The following is a 19,882-nucleotide window of genomic DNA, read 5'->3' on the forward strand; positions in this document are numbered from 1 at the left end:
ATTATTTTTGTTTTTTTTTTAAGAGAGCCACAAGGGCAAGGGATGATAATCGATTCTGATCATCTGGAACCGAAAGAAGAGCTCCAACCACTCAAACTATCCCTCACTCTCAATTGTTTTTTTTTTACAAGTACATAATTGATTATTTGATTTGGCATTATATTAGAGATTTTCTTCGTGATAACATGGACCACAACCTAAAAGTTCATGCTCAAAAGAATTTAGTAAAATGTCTTAGGTTATTGTTCTGAGTTTTGCTCCGTTTATTATTTTTTTTTTTTTAGGGTCAATTACTCCCAATCATACATAAGTGAAGGGACTCGAATTTGTAACCTTTAAATCATACATAGGAAGAGGTGATTTTATTAAATAATAATAGTCATTCGGCATTTATAATCCCTTAAGTGATCTAAATCCTCAATACAAGTATTTTACACCTCTAAACTAATGGCATTGCTTTTGAACAACTCCTGAATAATTTTAGATGTCTTTGCATTATTCTTGACGGAGCTCCATTGATGTATAGTTGCGAAAGTGGTAAAACTTTTGGTCATCAAGATCATCAAATTTGCAAGACGGATCTTCTAAATTTGCACCCTAAACTAATAAACCCGCAATTCCACAATTTTTTAAGATGAATATACCAAACTTGTATCCCTACCAAAACGAAAAATAAACAAACGAACAATACTAATAATTTCACCACTAGGGAACCGACTAAACCCTACATAGAAGGACTGACTATAATAACTATACTATTGGTGTCTTTATTGGCTAAATTCATTGAATTAAAGAAGAATTTGGGGTTCAACATCGATAAAAATTGATGATAGCCCATAAGATTTACTATGATGGCTAGGTTTGAAGAGAGAGAAGATAGATCACCAAAGCATATAATCATATAACTAATTGTTGAGTAATTAGGTTTTGATGATTGTAAACTAATGATGATTATCTATCTAATGTGTTTGTTAAGTTGTGCATAGAAAGAACAAGTTATACTTGGAACAGGATACAAGGAACCTGAGCAGTCACATATATATATATATATATATATATATATATATATATATATATATATATATATATATATATATATATATATATATATATATATATATATATATATATATATATATATATATATATAAGGAACCTGAGCAATATATGATAAGCAATAGAGAAACAAGAACAATGATGAGTGTTATGGTTGATAAACATGATGATGGCTAAAGAACCATGAAGGTAACTATGTAAATAGGTGTTTGCATATGTTAGCTTCATAAGGTAAGTACACAATGCATACATGAGTTGTATATGTGTAGGAGTATTTACATAAGCTTTAAGTTTAATTAGTTCTCTCACTTGAAGTTTGTTTATGACAAACAAACTTCAATCTAATGTTTCTCTTAAGTGTTTATGTGAAGACAGGAACTGACTTAGGTGAAGTCAATGGGTTGGAACATAGAAGACTTCAAGAGGAACAAGAGAGAATGAATGAACCTAAAGCAGGTTCTCCCATGAGAGCCAAACCACGAAGGAACCTGAAGGTATTCTCTAACAAGATCCAGAAGGAACTTTCGGCAGGCTTTCCCACGAAAGCCGGAGCATGTTCCCTAACAGGAACTTAGTTCTCTAACAAGAACTATCTAAGTTCCCTAACAGGAACTTGCCCCGAGATATAGAATACATCAATACTACAAGATTCCAGAACAAGTGTTTCAAAGAAACAACATGAAGACGGAGAAATCGAAGTATGTCGCTCTAGGATTCATGTAAGTATGTTGGACATAAAAGTCAGTCTGGAACAAGTCTAAAGAACCAAGGTAAACTCATGATAGTCAATGAAATTAGAGTTACTGACTTGTCAGGAACTCAAAGACTGTCAGAGTTCCAGAACCTAATCGGAACTTAGGTCTGCACGTTGTTAAAGGTCGCAGGTCGAATTTAATGATATAAATATTTACCTAATACGTGCATATCTTTTAGGGATTTGGTTTTACAGAATAAAAATATTTATTTTCTAATAAATCCCTTTTGGAAAAAGATAAGTTATTTTTGGAAAATATTTTCAGTAAAATAAGTTTTAAATAAAATCTAATTTTATGGCAAGTACATCTTTTGTTGAAAGATATGGTAAATATATCTTTTGTAAAAAGATATGGTAAGTATATGTTTTATAAAAAGATATGGCAAGTATATCTTTTGTAAAAAGATATGGTAAGTATATCTTTTGTTAAAAGATATATTAGTATATTTGGAAAATATAAGATTTAGATAAAATCTGATTTTATGGTAAATATATCTTATTATTATTGATAGAATATATTCTTAACAAAAGATATATTTTTGGAAAACTTATTTTTGGAAAATATCTTTTATTTCTATCTTTTAATAAAAATTATCTTTTACGAAAAGAATAATTTGGGTGTACTATAAATATGCTCATATGTATTCATTCAAAGTTGAGGTTGACGAAGTGCAGTGGTCGTGCTTAATGGTTTCATCCTTCACAACGAACCTAAGTCAAACCTCCAGGTCGAAGTTCCAGTCAGGTTCCAGTTACAGTTCGTCCAGTAAGTTCCAGACAGATCTTGAAGTGTCCAGCATATTAGTTTTATCTCTTTATTCATTGATATGTATTTAGAGTTATTCTTTGAAAGCTTGTAATTGGGAAAAAGGGTTTTGAGTGTTTTATGTATTGGGGTGTGAGAGTTCGTGAGGATTCTCGTTTTTATAATATTGTATTGTAAGAGTGTAATGTGTGAGCTTCTAGGGTGAAGCCGAATGAGCTTCTAGTGAGAGGCCGAGTGTAGGCACTTTGGGAGTGCTGAGTGAATCTAAGTTTGGGACTTAGATTGGGTAAGATAGGGTCTTATTGTGTAGCAAGTTTAGTCAGGAACTTGTGAGTAAAGGTCTGTCACTTAATAGGTTTGTAACTTGGTGTTTGCCCTATTATAGTGAATTGGTTTGGCTTGAAATCCCTAAGGTAGGGTCGAGGTTTTACTTCCAGTTGGGCCCTGGATGGTTTCCTCGTAAAATCCCCTTTGCATTGTCTAAGTTCCTAACAACAATCAGTTTTATATTCCACGAAAAGTAGGCACTAGGAACATACTACAATTCACCCCCCCTCTTGTAGTATATCATCCGAATTAACACTAATATATAAAGCTAAACTTTTAACCAGGCCACGAGACAACAACACTTGGCGTTCCAACTTTTCGCCAGCTGTCGTGCCACGTTGGATGTATTTAAATAGACTTCATAAGATAAAAATGTTAGTTTAGAATTCTATTTGAATAGAATATCAGGATAAAGTTGTTGGTTTAGAGTTTTATTTTCAATAAAATACCAATGTTACAGGTGTACAAATTGAATTATAATTTTATTCAAAAAAATTATTAGATTATAATTCTAAAAAAGTATCATGTAATTTTTTTTTATGTCATAATATTTTTTGGAACGGAGGAATTAGTTTAAAGCGTAAAACATCCATTTATAATGTATACTAATCGGTTAAAATAATATACTTCATAATCTAATAGAATTTTACTACAATGTAGACCTGTCAATTAGGGTCTGATCATAAGTCATCTCGCATTGGGCCACTTCAGGTTACGAGTCAATAAATGTTTAACTCTTGCCAAAGTTTTGGGTTCGGGTCAACCCAACGGGTTTTGAACATTTATTTTATTTCATTTATTTTTTGCTAATTTTTTTAATGTATTAAATCGAACCTTTCCACCAACATTATTATTAATCATTACATGTCTACTAGATAGAAAATTGTCACAAAAGCACATCAATTCCTAACTAATTTTGTATCAATGATATATATTTTAAATTTGATATATAGATTAAAAAATTATATTAAAATTCAAAAAAAAAAAAAACCCAGGTATCGTATGGTGCACAAAACTAGTATATATAAAAAGCAAAATTTTGATGTTATTATTGAAAAAAATACCCTAAAAATTTCTCTATTCTCTCTCGCCAAACCTAGCCACCATAGTAAAACTTAGGGCTGCCATCGAATTTTATCGATGGTAACCCAAATTCTTCTTCATTATAATATTTATAGTCAATAAACATCACCAACAAAATGAAGATTATAGTCAGTCCCTCAATGTAAGATTTAGTCGGTTCCCTAATTGTGGGATGTTTAGTATTGTTTGTTTGTTTTTTCTTGTGCAGGGATATAAATTTGGAAGATTCGTCTTGCAAATTTGTGGAATTGTGGGTCTATTGGTATAGGGGTGCAGATTTAGAATATTTGTCTAACAAATTTGTAGATCTTGATGGCCAATCAAGTTTTATTACTTTTGCGACAATACATCAATGGAGCTCTTTAAGAATGATGCAAAGACATTTAAAATTATTCAGGAGAAGTTCAGAAGTGATGCCATTAGTTTAGGGGTGTTTAATTCTTGTGTTGAGAATTTAGATCTCTTAAGGGATGATTGTAAGTTACGAAGGACTATTATTATTTAATGAAATCACTCCTCCTTATTCCATTCAATAATGAAATCACTCCTCCCTATTCCAGTAAAAAAAAATTAAATAAATGCATGTATATGTTGTGTACAAAAATGAACATATTTATGATAACGGGAAACTTTTTTTTTTTTTTTTTTAAGTATTTTTTTATAATAGGAAACTGAAAAATCAACAATTCAACAAACAATAAAACGAATTTATTTTGGGGATGAAGGTTGCATAATGATGTAGGCTAAATTTTGTTGCTCTTGTAGACTTGTACCATATTGGGTTCTTTATCACATGTCGTGTATTGTTTACATCCATGCATGCTACCTACGAGTGTTGTTTAAGCACGCTATTTTTTACAGCATGCTTAAACATCACTCATGCCTGACCCATGCCTAACTCCAATCATAACATATCTATACATATACAAAGTGTACATGTACCCAATCGACCCAACTTAAAACATATTAAAAAAAAAACAAAATCAAATATCTACTTATATGAACAATTATTTAATATAACTCAAATTAAAACAGACCCAACTTAACCCGAATTTACTAAACTCAATACTCAAATTGACACCCTACATAAGTAGGTTTTTTTTTTTTTTTTTTTTTTTTTTTTTTTTTTTTTTGGGAAATTCTCACTGGTAACACCAAACTTTTATTTTTTGACATTGTTAAAATGCAAAATTTTGGATTTTCATTGGTAATCACCAATTAGTGATACTAATACATTGGTAACATTAATGAAACTTTTTCTTAAAATTATACCTTAATCACGGTTAACATGTTAAGTGGGAAATAATCTGTGAAATGACTTAATTGCCTCTATTTATTTCCATTAACCACTTATGTCTAATCAAATATTTCAACGCTTCATATTCCTCTTCACTCCTCATTTCGAACTTCATTAGAGAAATTCATGGGAAAATTTTCACGGCAAAAATACTACACAAATTACTAGGGTTTGCAAACATTTTCTGGGATTATATTGGGAGCGATTCTTATCGGGTTTTTTGGGGATTCACTGGGTTATTGAAGCAAAATATATCAGTTAGCAGATACAAGCTGACATATGTTAACAACAGCAAGTCTATCCCTTATCAAGAATAGTGGCCTGAGAGTAATCACCCACACCTAGCCCCACTAATAATGAAAAGGGGAGTTAGAATAGTGGCCTGAGAGTAATCACCCACACCTAGCAAAATAGCAGCATATGATTAGTGGTTTCTTCCTCGCTCCTCCCCACACATTGGGCATCTTTGATCAATACACATGCCTCTATTGGCCAGATTTCTTCTCACAGGAAGACTATTTTTCACACATCTCCACGCAAACATTTTCACCTTTGGTGGAATTTGGGCATGCCATATTGATTTCCAGTTGAAATAAGAATTCCCATTTGAAGCAGATGCTTTTGCTCTTTCCTCTTCTTCTATCATCATGTTATAGGCACCTCTCACTTGTATTGTCCACCCTTCGAAAAATGCCAAGACCATCTGTCATCCTCATAAAAAAGGAATTGGTATACTTCTTATGTCTCTAACTTCCCTCTGTGTGAAAAGATCATTTAGCAAATTCCTGTTCCACTGCTTATCAGTCCACAGCTCACAAACATAATTAAGTTGGCACGTTTACCCCATCCCCCCTTGAAGAGAGAATACGAAACTCAGGAAGTTTGGGCACCCATGGGTCATCCCAAATATTAATGTTGCAACCCTACCAACAATCTTTCGTGCCCCCTTTTCAATCACATTCTTCACACTCAATATAGATCTCTATGTATAGCTCATATTAGAAACAGGCTTGACATTAAAAAAATTCGAATTCGGGGCCTTTAAGAACACGTGACATAAGTGATTTCTCCATAGTCAAAATCCTCCATGCTTGTTTTTCTAGCATCTCCTTGTTAAAGGTTTTCATATTTCTAAAACCTAAGCCTCCCTGATTTTTGGTTCGGTATAACTTGTTCCGAGCTATCCAGCAAGTCTTCCTCTCCTCACCTTTTTGACCCCAAAATAAGTTCCTGCACATTCGTTCCACTTCATTCAAAATGCTAACGGGAATAGTAAAGCATTGCATTGCATTGCATAAGTGGGGATAGCTTGGGCCACCGATTTAATGAGAATCTCCCGACCTGCTTGTGACAAAAAATTTTCTTTCCACCCTTTGAGTTTATGATCTTCTACACCCGATCTTGAATATTCTGAAATACAATTTTTTTAGAGCCTTCAATGTAAGTTGGAAGTCCTAAATATTTTTCATGTCCATCGACAGCCTTAAAAGAAAACTTCATCTGAGCATTTTTTTCTTCTCACGATCAATGTTTCAGCTAAAAGACACTTCTGATTTCTCCATATTCAATTTTTGGCCCGATGCCAACTCATAGGTTGAAAGAATATCAAGGACTCTGTCGGTTTCTTCTTCATTTGCCCGGAAAAAAGGAAGACTATCATCCGCGAAAAACAGATGTGAAATCGGCTCAACATGTCTTCCAATTTTTGTGCCATGGATGACCTGTTTTTTCTCTGCATCTCGAAGAAGAGCTTATAATCCCTGTGCACACATAATAAAGAGAAAGGGGGATAGTGGATCACCTTGTCGCAGCCCCCTACTAGACCTAAACTTCCGGGAGGGTTGACCATTCACTAGAACATCAAAAGAAGCAGTCGAAACACGCCTCATAATATTGTTCACAAAGGATTCCGACAGACCAAATTTTCTCATCATTTTCTCCAAAAAGTCCCATTCTACTTTGTCGTAGGCTTTTCTCATATCTAATTTTAACCCCAAATAACCCTTCTTTCCAGTTTTCTTTTTTCGTAAATAATGGAAACATTCATACGCTACCAAGATATTATCTGTGATTAATCTACCCGGTACAAATCCACTCTGAGACTCACTAATAATGGAAGGTAAAATATTCTTAAGTGTGTTAGCTAGAACTTTTGACACTATTTTATACAAAACATTGCATAGACTAATAGGCCTATAATCAACAGTAGACTCACATTCTTTTTTTTTTTCGGGATTAAAACTACATGAGTCTGATTAATAGAGCCAATATCACCTCCATTATTAAGAATATTAAGGGTATTATTGATCACATCTTCACCAACAACATTCCAGAATTTCTAAAAAAAAAAATTGCAGACATACCATCGGGTCCAGGCGCCTTGGTTGAGTGCATTTGAAAGAGCACATCACGAACTTCTTCACCATTAAAAGGAGCCACCAACTCAGAAAATTGCAATTCTGAAATCATTGTATCCACTTTGTCTATGACACTTGCGGTTTCACCATGACCTCCTGTCGAGAAAATCTCCTCAAAGTGTTTCACAAAAACCTCCTCAATTTCCTCTTCCTCATCATACACATTGCCCGCTCCATCCCTTATTTCTCATATGTGGTTTCTCACCTTCCGCTGACTAGCTTTTTGATGAAAAAAGGTTGTATTTTTGTCCCCATTTCTAAGCCAATCATGTCTACTCCTTTGTCTCCAATACAAGTCTTCTCTATTTTCCAACTCGTCCATCCTGTCATCTAAAGCTCGCATTTGAGCAATAACTTCATCAGTTTATTCTTCCTTCATCAAAATCTCCATTTGAGCTCTACAATCATTCAACTCTTTGATAAAATATCCAAATTTGTTTCGACTCCAAGCACTCAGATTCAACGATGTGTGAGCAATTTTTGAACATAAATCTCCCCCTCCATGTCATGCATTAGCAACAATATCCCCACACGATTCATCCCGTAGCCACATTTCCTCAAATCTGTATTTTTTCCTCTTTTTTTGTTCTTTTTCTGCCTTCCTATTCCCTCATTAATGCACAACAATATTGGTAAGTGGTCTGATTTCCGTTTTGATAAATGAGACACAAAAGAACATGAGAATCTTTCCTTCCATTCTTTATTTTCCAAAAAACGATCAAGTCGCTCCTGCACATTCCTCTCCCCCCTATTATTGTTCCATGTAAATTCATGTCCAATAAATCCCATATCCTCAAGCTCACATGTATCAACTGCCCTTCTTAAATAACCAGCTTCCACTAAATTAAATTCCCTCCCCCCTTTTTTTTTCATTCGACATCAACATCAAATTCAGGTCACCACCACAAACCCACAAACCTCCCAGGTTGTGCAGAATTTCAAGTAGCAAACCTGTTTTGTGTTTATTTTCTTCCTCCGGGAATCCGTACATCCCTGTAAATATCCATCCCTGGTTTGACTTCATACGCACCCATGAATCAATGTGATTCAAAGAGTACGATAATATTTCAACATCAAGGTTATCCTTCCACAACAAAGCAAGACCCCCACTCCTCTTTCTCCCTTCACCTACACAACTCACTACCAACAGATTATTGAAATTGGTTTTTGTTTTTATTTTCTCCATTTCATGACACTTTAATCTAGTTTCCGACAAAAACATAATTTGGGGTTTTTCGAGAAAAGCAACATTTTTTAACGCATTAATCGCCGAGGTATTCCCTAAACCTCTACAATTCCAACAGAGGATGTAATTCATCGATCACCGAATTAGTTCAATTTGTTGTTATTTGACTTAGTTTATTTTGTTGAATCTTTTAAATACTTTCTTAAATGGATTATGTGTTTTGGATTACATTGTATGGTTAGAGATTTTGGACTAAGTTTATGTTGAATTTGATGTTATTTGACAAAGTTTATGTATGTTATTTTGGAACAATGCTTTTTTTTTTTTTTTTTTTTTTGGAAGCAAATTAACAGTAAAAATTATGAACAAAAATGGGATGCAATTTATATCATAAAACAAACACTTGTTTTATTCATACTGAAACCATTGCATACATTCACTAAATTGCATATTACATCAGTTTAGATTACATTGTTCATATCACTTTGAAACCACAAATAACATATTAAATTACAGAATTAGGGCCATTTTCGCAGCAATTTTGATAAGCTTCAATATTTAATCTAATTTTCCTTTCACAATAGCAATTGGTCCCTATTCCAGTTCCAATTCTTCCCCAGACCTCATTACATCTCCCTCATTCAGCCATGCCAAAAAAAACGCAAGCCCTGCACTTGTATAAATAGCCTTTTTGGGTTCTTAGTAGTTTCTGAAATCTTGACCGAAACCACCTTGGGGGAATATTAGTTGCATCGAACATATTCACCCAAACAATGTTGTCAGCAATGGTGATAGCTCATCGCACTGAAGAAGAAGATCGAGAGTTGGCCATGGAAGTGTTAAGAGAAATTGAGAATAAGAATAAGAAGAGGGATTACGAATAAGAATTGGGGGGGGGGGTTTAGGGTTTATATAAAGAGGTAATTGATTTAGGAGGGAAAGGAGCATAAAATTTTGGAGGGAAGTGTTTTTTTTTTTTTAAAGGGTAAGTTTGTAATTGTGTTATTCGTAAACCCATGGTTAGTCAATAATTAAGTAAAAGTTTCATTAATGTCACCAGTAAATTAGTATCACTAATTGGTGATTATCAATGATAATTCAATTCATTGCTTTTTACCTCTGACAAAAAACAAAAGTTCGGTATTACCAGTGAGAATTCCTTCCTTTTATTTATTTATTTATTTATTTTTTAAAATAATTTTAATGACATATATCTTGTGGTTTTTCCTACAGTAACTTGGACCAGGTTTCCTAACAAGTAACAACACATCAATCATAATAGAGTTGAATACCAACATCCAACTAATCAACCCAAAAAATTAAATCAACCAGAAAAACAAACAAATAAACAAAAAAAATAAAAACAGTTGAATAGTATCATCCCCGATCAACCACACACGTTTTCTTTCTCTCTGTAATCCAAAATGGATCGATAATACGACTAAAACCCCCAAATTTGTCAATTTTGACCTACTCCAATCTCAAATTTTCATCTCCATTAATCCCCAGAACCCTAATTTACAGTATGATTCAAACTAAAAAACCCCAATTCAATCTGCTGTTCATAATTTTTCTAGGGTTAGGGTTTTGTTTGAATTTGGGCGATGCAATTAAAGTACCCTTTAGGGTGAATGATGTTCTGCCTGTTTTACCCCGGCAAATTTCATGGCCTGTACTTAATAATCTTCATAATGCAGTTGATTTGATGCCTTCTTTTGTGGGTTCAATCACCCCTCAAAATAATGAGTCAATTCAGTGGAAAGGGGCTTGCTTTTTTGAGAATACTGCTCGTCTTGAGTTCACTGATTCCGGCGATAAGGGCTTGGGTGGTGGTGTTCTTCATCTTACGGTATATTTATTATTTTTATGTCAAAATCACGTGTTGATCGGTGTTATTAATGTTTAAAGTTTCTATTTTTAAGCTTCTATGTTGCGTTTATTTGCCAAGTTTGTGATTAGATGGTTTTTTCTTTTTATATGTTATTTCTTGTTTTGTTGGCATAGAATTTAGTTGGATTAAATTACTTCAAATAATGTGCTGGGTCTGAAGTTTGTGTAAGCTGCTTATGATATGGGTCGAATTATGTGCTGAAATTTTGCGCCTTTCAATTTTCTGGCACTGTTGTATTCATTTTGAATTATTTATGCTGGTATGTTTGAGATAGTATATTTCTTCTTATTATTACGTGATCATGAATTAAAGAAGCCTTGGTGGTTACTATATGATTTTACTAGAGCATTCATCCTACTGAAGTTGATGATCATGGAAGTTGGGAAGTCCTTTTTTTTTTTCCCCTCCTAATTTAGGATTCTGTGTCCCTTTCTTTTTGAAAAACCTTGCACTATTATCAGTGATTGTGTAGATTTATTATCTGAAAAAAAGGAAGAAATGTTAGTGATATGGACCATTGATAGGCCATCAGCAATGGAAGAGTAGAAGACTGAGTTTTGTGGTCGATCTTCTGTGTTGACCTCCTTATGTTACTTGCTCTCTTTGCAGACGTCATCAGCCCACAGTTGGACCTGTATGGATCTTTATGTTTTTGCAACACCCTACAGAGTTACTTGGGATTATTATTTTGCCTCCAGTGAGCATACACTTAAGTTTGAATCGTGGGAAGAAGCTGCTGAATTGGAATATGTACGGTTTAGTGTTTTACATATATATATATATATATATATATATATATATATATATATATATATATATATATATATATATATTAGTTTATAAAATTTCTTCTATTGTTGAGATAAACAATTGGTTTTCTTACTCTCCATGGAGCAGGTAAAGCAACATGGGATATCAGTGTTTTTAATGCCATCTGGAATGTTGGGGACTTTCCTTTCTTTGGTGGATGTTTTGCCTCTATTTTCTGATTCAGCCTGGGGTCAGCATGCTAATTTAGCTTTTCTTGAGAAGCACATGGGTGCAACATTTGAGAAGCGTCCTCAGCCTTGGCAGACAATAATTAATCCAGAGGATGTCCATTCTGGGGATTTTCTGGCTGTTTCAAAGATCCGTGGTCGTTGGGGAGGATTTGAGACACTGGAGAAATGGGTCACTGGGGCATTTGCTGGTCATACGGCAGTTTGCCTAAAAGATGAGGATGGTAATCTTTGGGTTGGTGAATCAGGGCATGAGAATGAAAAGGTATTTTCTGAAAGTTTTGCTAGTTTGATCCTTGTGTCCAATGCTTGGATTCACTCCTTTGCAATTGTAGGGTGAAGAAGTTATTGCGATCATTCCATGGGACGAATGGTGGAAACTGGCGCTGAAGGACAAATCAAATCCACAGATAGCTTTGCTTCCCTTGCATCCTGACGTACGAGCAAAGTTCAATACTACTGCTGCTTGGGAATTTGCACGAAGCATGTCTGGAAAACCATATGGTTACCATAACATGATATTTAGTTGGATTGATACCATAGGCGACAACTTTCCGCCTCCTCTTGATGCTCACTTGGTATACCTTTTGCCTGGATTCTGAACTGTTTCATCTTCTTTGTTAATTTGATTCAGAAAATTGTTGATCTCCATCTATTTTATTATAATTTTCCATATCTTGCTGCAAAAATTTATTGTAGCAGTGTAACTTAGTTGAATTATTTGGTGCCACTTTTGATTGTTTTGAATCTTATTGCTATCTGATCTATTAGGGTGGCTCATTCAGTTTCAATAAATACTGTAATATTGCAGGTCATTTCTGTCATGTCTATGTGGACTAGAGTACAGCCAGCGTATGCAGCAAATATGTGGAATGAGGCTTTAAATAAGCGACTTGGAACTGAGGTAAGCATGATGGCAACCCCCCCCCCCCCCCCCCCCCCCCCCCTCCTCTCCTCTCTCCCTATCCCTTGACCCATACTGTTTTTATGGTTGAAATAGAGGAAGATAGTAGAATGGCATACGGAATAGTTTAATTTTCTTGGGTGTCAATAACACTATGATTTTTTCTGCACATTGCTTTTGTGAAAAAATAGTACCCTATTCCTTATGATACCAAAGATGACTTGGTTGGAAGGAGTGAGGAAGGATATGAAGTGCATGGATTTACGTGAGGATGAAGTTTTGGATCGTAAGGGATGGAGGAGAAAGATTTATGTTGATGACTACACGGAATAATCAAATTTGGTTCATGTTAGCCGACCCCACTTTTGGGATTAAGGCTTTGATTGATTGATTGATTGATTGATTGATTCCTTATGATACCAGGCATTATTACATGTCAAAATTTTTTTTTTTTCAAGGCACAAGACTGATGTTTAAAATGATGTCTAAATGGCCGGGTTTCAAGATGGGTAGATTGTTTTGGAATTATAATCAATGTTACATCTTATTAGCTATTAGTAAGCCCTTCAAATTGTAGATATGTTTAGCTCTTCAATGGTCTAGATATATGATTCAAATTGTTTCCTTCTAGAACCTGTTATCAATATACCTTTCAAACATTTTAATCTATTAACAGCAAAAACCAACAAGAAATTAAATATACAAACAAAAAAAACCGAACACAAAAACAACATGAATTGCACACAAATGCAACAACAAATCGAATGCTAAAACAACTCGAAATTGAATCCAAATACAAACACAAAATCAAACATACAAACAATTCAAAGCCTTGGAGCAATCACATGTTTCCTTTTCAACCCCAACTCACGACACAATTCAGGATACAGCCCTTTCCTGATCTCACAATAAACCTCACCATTCCGCTTCTTCTTCAACAAATCCTCCCCCAATTTCAATCCCTTTACAAGAACTTCATCCCCATTATTCCCAACCACAACCTCATCAATAACTCCCATTTTCAGACCTTCTTCTCCCTTCAGTTTCTTCCCTCTCATCATAATCTCTCTCCTCTCTTTCCACCCAACTTTCTCCCTATACAACACATTGAAATACTCTGGAAATGTCATTCCAATATCAACTTCACTCATATACAATACTCCTTTATCTTTCCTCATCAGCACATAGTCGTGCGACATTGCAAGCGCAAACCCTGCTGCTGCCGCGTGCCCGTTGATAGCCGCGATTGTTGGCATTGGAAGAGAGATAAAATCGGCGATTAAAGATTTGAAGGATTCTACAATTTGATGTGAATGATTTATATCATTTCCGGGCTGGGATTGCGCCCACCGTAAGTCAAACCCATTCGAGAAGAACTTGCCTGTTGCGGTAGTGATCAAGGCGGAGGAGGTTTGAGGTGCAGAAATTGTTTGGGATTTAATGTCGGAAATGGCAGAGCGGATGGCAGTGATTAGGGTTGGGTTAAGACGGTGTTCGTCGTTTTCGTCGCTGCTTGTTAAAGTTAAGATGAAAATGTTGCCTCGTTTTTCGACACTACACATTCTGACGTTTTCAGATGAGAATTAAGAGCGGGTTTTTATGTTCAACTTTCAAATGATATTTGAAAGAGATGAGGATTTGTTTAATTGGTCAGTGTTACAGCTTATGAATAATAGTAACATGAAGAGGAACACATTTATAGGAGTTATTTTTGTCAATGTGTCAATGAGTGGTTGCTTTAAGTATTCAATTAGGAATGATATTTCATTATTCAACATGTTATTCATGCTTATGATTTATTAATTCACCTTGATATAAATGAATCAGGAAAAGATGGTGCATATAATTTTTTTTAATGGTCAATAGTTTAATTGTAAAGTCAGAATCTTGAATTTGCCATCTGAAATTGAAGCCTTTGTAATTGTCTGTCAGATAAGCTCTTCAAAGGTTTAAATGTGATTATTCTAATGGTATCCCGTGTTCTGACCTGTTATTAATATACTCCATATTTCAATCAGTTGTCTTTTCTCAAGGATTCTTATTGTAGTTTCCAACTTTGACGTATCTTCGGTTTGGATCATGGATACTCTTTTGGAAGAATGAAATAATATTAATAACAATAATAAAAGAAGCATGTGTAGATGGCTGCAATTGACTAACTAGAAACTTGATGAAAACTAGCTAGGACAAGTGAAATAAAATTGCCATCTGTTTAGCAAATTGATAGCCTTTGTAATTGTCTGTCAGATAAGCTCTTCAAAGGTTTAAATGTGATTATTCTAATGGTATCCCGTGTTCTGACCTGTTATTAATATACTCCATATTTCAATCAGTTGTCTTTTCTCAAGGATTCTTATTGTAGTTTCCAACTGTGACGTATTTGGGTTTGGATCATGGATACTCTTTTGGAAGAATGAAATAATATTAATAACAATAATAAAAGAAGCATGTGTAGATGGCTGCAATTGACTAACTAGAAACTTGATGAAAACTAGCTAGGACAAGCGAAATAAAATTGACAATACTAGTCTATGCCCTATTTTAAAAGTTACTATTTGGATTTTATAGTCATATGAAGTGGAATAACTTCAAACTTACCGGCTTCTATCCTTTAGTCGCTATATCTGTATGCTGACAACAATGGCTATATACAACTTTGGATAATTATGTCAACAGCTTTCAACATGTTAACTAATGTTGGGGAGGTTTATAGATAATTTTTAGATCGACATTTTTGTACATTATCCCTTCAAAATACTGTAGTTTAATTGTAGCACCTTTTACTTTAGGGCTTGGACTTGTACGAAATCCTGTTGGAGATCGAAAACCGAGGCATAGCATTTGAGCAGTTGCTAACCATCCCAGAGCAAGATGAATGGATATACAGTGACGGTAAATCCACAACATGTGTTGCCTTCATCCTTGCAATGTATAAAGAGGCTGGAGTCTTTGATCCTTTCTATGACTCTGTCCAAGTAACAGAGTTCACAGTGAGTACTATTTACTTTGTCCAAATAATTTATGATTTCTCACGTCTTCCTGTTTTGGTCCCTTATTTAATGCCTGAATTTATGAACAAAACTGCAGATCCGCGATGCATATATGCTGAAAATTTTCGAGAGCAACACAACACGTTTGCCTGGCTGGTGTAACACTGAGAACGGGAAGGTTCCGTTTTGCCAGATTCTTGGAGAGTATCGCATGGAACTCCCGGAATACAACAGCGTAGAGCCATATGCCCACATGAATGAAAATTGTCCGTCCTTGCCTCCACATTATCAGAGGCCTTCAAAATGTTGATGGTGTTTAAGTTAAGGTTATGGTTATGGTTATGTTGTCTATTTACCACGTTTTATAATGTTGTGGAGCAATGCTTAAGCAACATTTGCCACATTAAAGTTATTTTGTAATTTGTACATATATGAGTCATCTAATGTCTATAGCTACTTTTGGAAAATTCGTTGAGTAGGTTTATGTGACGGGTGTATATAAAATTCTTCCACGAATAAGCATTTTCGATATGAATTCACATGTCAAATTCGTTTCCTAACCAATTTCACTCTTTTACTTTCGCCCTGTTAGTTGTAATCTACAATCAAGCATATCATTACATAATTATGGCTACTTTGTTTAGGATTTTTAAACTTACATGTTTTTTTGTTTGTTTTTTTTTTATTTTTTATTTGACGGGAACTTACATGTATTAAGATTACGTATCTTATTATATTTAGAATATAAGTCACTACAAGTTTAGATTGTACATAATTCTTGTCAAAAAAAAAAAAAAAAAAAAGAGACATCTATATTATAATTATAGAGTCAATTAACGACTCAATCCTCATCGTCAACTCTCATGAGTTTAGGTTTTTATATATATATATATATATATATATATATATATATATATATATATATATATATATGGGCTCAACCTTATTTAAAGCCCAAAAAAATAACTGTCTCCCACTTCAGTCCCGTTTTCTATTATTTTCAAGCTAAAAATAATGGACTCTTTTTTTCCCACTTATCACTCCTCTTTGTATTCCCCTTCTCATGCTTTTGTCTCTCGGTCAATTTAGATAAGACAGAAGTGGCTTTTAGTAAATGTGTTTCGGTGGAAAGGAGAAATTTGATTATTGAGACGCTTGGTGTTAGGGAAGTGGAGATACATGAGAAGTATTGGGATTACCAAAAATAATTAGTAAGTCCAAAAAGGTGATTTTTACCTGTTTAAAGGAGAGGATTTGGAAGAAGGTGAATGGGTGGAAGGAGAGATTGATGTCGAGACAGGGCAAAGAAGTTCTTATCAAGGCGGTTGCTCAAGCTATCCCAACTTACATGATGAGTATTTTTAAGGTGCCAGAGGGTCTTATTGATGAGATTCATTCGCTTCTATGTAAATTTTGGTGGGGGTCGAGGGAAGATGCGAGGAAAATGCATTGGCAAAATTGGGATAAGTTATGACCAAAAGGCTAAGGGGGGTATGAATTTTAGGGACCTAAAACGTTTTAATCAAGCCCTCTTAGCTAAGTAACTTTGGCGTTTACAGACTAATGAGTCAACCTTACTTCACAAGATTTTAAAGGCAAAGTACTTCAAGAACTCATCGGTTATTGATGCAAATCGGGGTTTTAAGCCTAGCTTTTCTTGGCGAAGTATCTGGGGTGCTAAAGGCTTATTGCGGGATGGTTTAGCGTGGAGAGTAGGGAATGGCTCTAGCATTGACATATGGGATGACACTTGGTTGCTTATTGATGGTAAGCCTTGTAGAATCCCCACAAATGTTGATGTGTTGGGTGGGATGAAAGTTTGTGAGCTAATGTATGATGATAGAAGCGGTTGGGATGCGTCAAAAGTTTTAAGTGTGGTGGGTGCTGAGTGGTGTGCTGCAATTCTCGCCATTCCCTTACCTACTGTACCTTGCGCTGATATGAGGTATTGGGGGTGGACGAAGTCAGGGGTGTATGCTGTGAGATCGGGGTATTGGCTAGCTAAGATGGGCAGCTTTGTGGGTCACAATGGAGGGTTGAGTGAAGATGTGTGGACACCGGTCTGGAAATTAAAGGGGCCTTCGAAACTCCAACACTTTATGTGGAGTGCTGTGAAGGGAAATTTGGCAGTTAAAGAGATAGCAGCTGCACCATCGTCATATCGTGAGTGAGAGCTCGTGTCAGATTTGTGGTGCCTTGGAGGAGACTATATTATTCACACACTATTCGAATGTGAAGCTGCAAAAGAGATATAGGACCATAGTGAGCTGAATGTTAATTTGGTTTATGCCCCTAAGGAGACTTTTGTTTCACTCTGGGATTGGCTTGTGCGAAAATTTCGCTCTGATATTGTTTGCTCTATGGCTGGTCTGATGTGGGCATCATGGAGATGTCGAAATCTGATAGTTCATGATAATGATAGACCGAACTTTGTCATGCTAGCTTCAGTATTCTGCAAATTCGTACAAGATTACAACTCCTATACTCATAAGGTGATACACAGTGACCTATTGAAATCTCGAGCCATACGAGTTTCAATGCTTGACATCCCCCTCCATCTGGATTTGTGAAATTTAATACGGATGCTCATGTATGGACTTGGAGTTGTTGCTCGTGATGCGGGGGGAGGCTTGTTATGTGCAGCAACGAAGAAAGCATACGGTAATAAGCTTGAATATATTGAGGCCATGCCTGTGTTGTTTGCTCTAAAACTCGCAAGAAGGTTGGGTTATAAGAACTTATGGGTGGAATGTGATGCCGTGAACGTGGTGAAGCAGGTGAATGCGAATACAGGGGGGCTATCTCCTCTATTTGTGATTTATATATGATGATATTAAGTGTGATAGAGCTTGGTTTGATAGTTGTATTGTTACTCATGTAAAACGTTCTTGTAACACCGTCGCTCCTCTAGTAGCTATATGGGATATTGGAGAACATTCAGAGTATGTACGACTTGATTCTTTCCCTTAAATTATTTTAACTTTGGCAAAATTGGATAATTTTTAATAAAATTGCTATATCTTTCCTTAAAAAAAAAAACATTCCTAAAAAGATTTATATTGCACGTAGATCTACACTAATATTACACCACGTCACCGCTAGCATTTTAACAATGATTTCATGTCACTAATTTATGAGAAAAAAAATCCCAGAAGTCTCGAACATGTGAGACTCATGAATATGAGATAACATTCTTACTATCTTAGAAACAGTAATTCATCATGTTATTTATACACACACAAAGTAATACGAAGTATATGTTTAAATAAGCACACAAAAAGGATTAAAAAAAAAAATTATTTAGCCTAGAAAAATTTAATAAAAAGAAATATCTTCAACAAAATTAAGACAATGTTAAGTTTTTTTTTTTTCCAACATTATGGTGTAACGTCCGGATTACACACTAGTTTAAAGTCAAATATAAGGAAGAACAAGAGAAATTAGAGGATTAAAGAAGGAAGATGAATGATGAATCTGGACTCTTGAGTTGAATTGGGACAAAGAAGAAGCGTGAGAAACAAAGCTGAATGATAAATAGCATATTAATGGGATGAGAGACAGAGTATTAAAGTTATTAAAAAGATTTAAAACCCAAAAAACCGGCTATATCATTATTAGTATACGTATATCATTGATAAAAAAAATTTAGGCCATGTGTTTGGGCTTTTATATCCAGGGCCCTGTGCTAGAATACATGTTGTACACCCCTATCTACGGCCTTGATTACTTTGTTAATGTTATAGGGATTAGTGTTAAAGAAATTACTTTACTACTCCCTCCATTCCTAAATTACATTTCTCTTTCTCTCTATTATGTGAGGAATAAATGCTATAAAGAGGAATGTAAATTTAGGGACGGATGAAGTAAAACAGACGTATAGATCATTAATGGATCTTGTTCATGAGTAAAAACGATTTTTAAATCAAATTTCATTAATACAAAAATAAAAATTTTATAAGATGCCTATGAAAAATATACATTATTTATGTATGGGATAATGGGAAAGATACAAAGTTTATTGAAATTAAAACACTAAAATAACTTTTATAGTTGCTGCCAACACCTAGGAAATTATAATGTTAAGTGCTGTCGTCTTGGGGTCTGGCTTCGAAGTCGGACTATATTATTAGTGATATAGGAGTAATATGATACGGTGTATAATATCTAAGCTACACAAGCATGATGTTTTTTTTTTTTGTTTTTTGTTTTTTTT

General features: G+C 34.7%; 2 protein-coding genes and 1 pseudogene across 2 annotated transcripts; 2 read left to right on the forward strand and 1 right to left on the reverse strand.

Moving 5' to 3' along the window:
* The first annotated feature begins 10,195 nt into the window (after positions 1-10,195).
* On the forward strand, positions 10,196-16,204 carry LOC145642175 (uncharacterized). Its single transcript, XM_081693274.1, has 7 exons — positions 10,196-10,735; positions 11,387-11,527; positions 11,675-12,040; positions 12,111-12,353; positions 12,587-12,679; positions 15,469-15,669; positions 15,767-16,204. Exons 1-7 carry the CDS (start codon positions 10,412-10,414, stop codon positions 15,977-15,979), a joined length of 1,581 nt encoding a protein of 526 aa, XP_081549400.1. The 5' UTR covers positions 10,196-10,411; the 3' UTR covers positions 15,980-16,204.
* Positions 13,099-14,821, reverse strand: LOC145563847 (enoyl-CoA delta isomerase 2, peroxisomal pseudogene; annotated as a pseudogene).
* A 753-nt stretch (positions 16,205-16,957) lies between the features above and the next one.
* On the forward strand, positions 16,958-17,840 carry LOC145628466 (uncharacterized). Its single transcript, XM_081680766.1, has 2 exons — positions 16,958-17,035; positions 17,229-17,840. Exons 1-2 carry the CDS (start codon positions 16,958-16,960, stop codon positions 17,838-17,840), a joined length of 690 nt encoding a protein of 229 aa, XP_081536892.1.
* The last annotated feature ends 2,042 nt before the right edge of the window (positions 17,841-19,882 follow it).

Source organism: Chenopodium album, chromosome 1, assembly GCF_948465745.1.
Source record: "Chenopodium album chromosome 1, dcCheAlbu1.1, whole genome shotgun sequence".
Classification (NCBI taxonomy): domain Eukaryota; kingdom Viridiplantae; phylum Streptophyta; class Magnoliopsida; order Caryophyllales; family Amaranthaceae; genus Chenopodium; species Chenopodium album.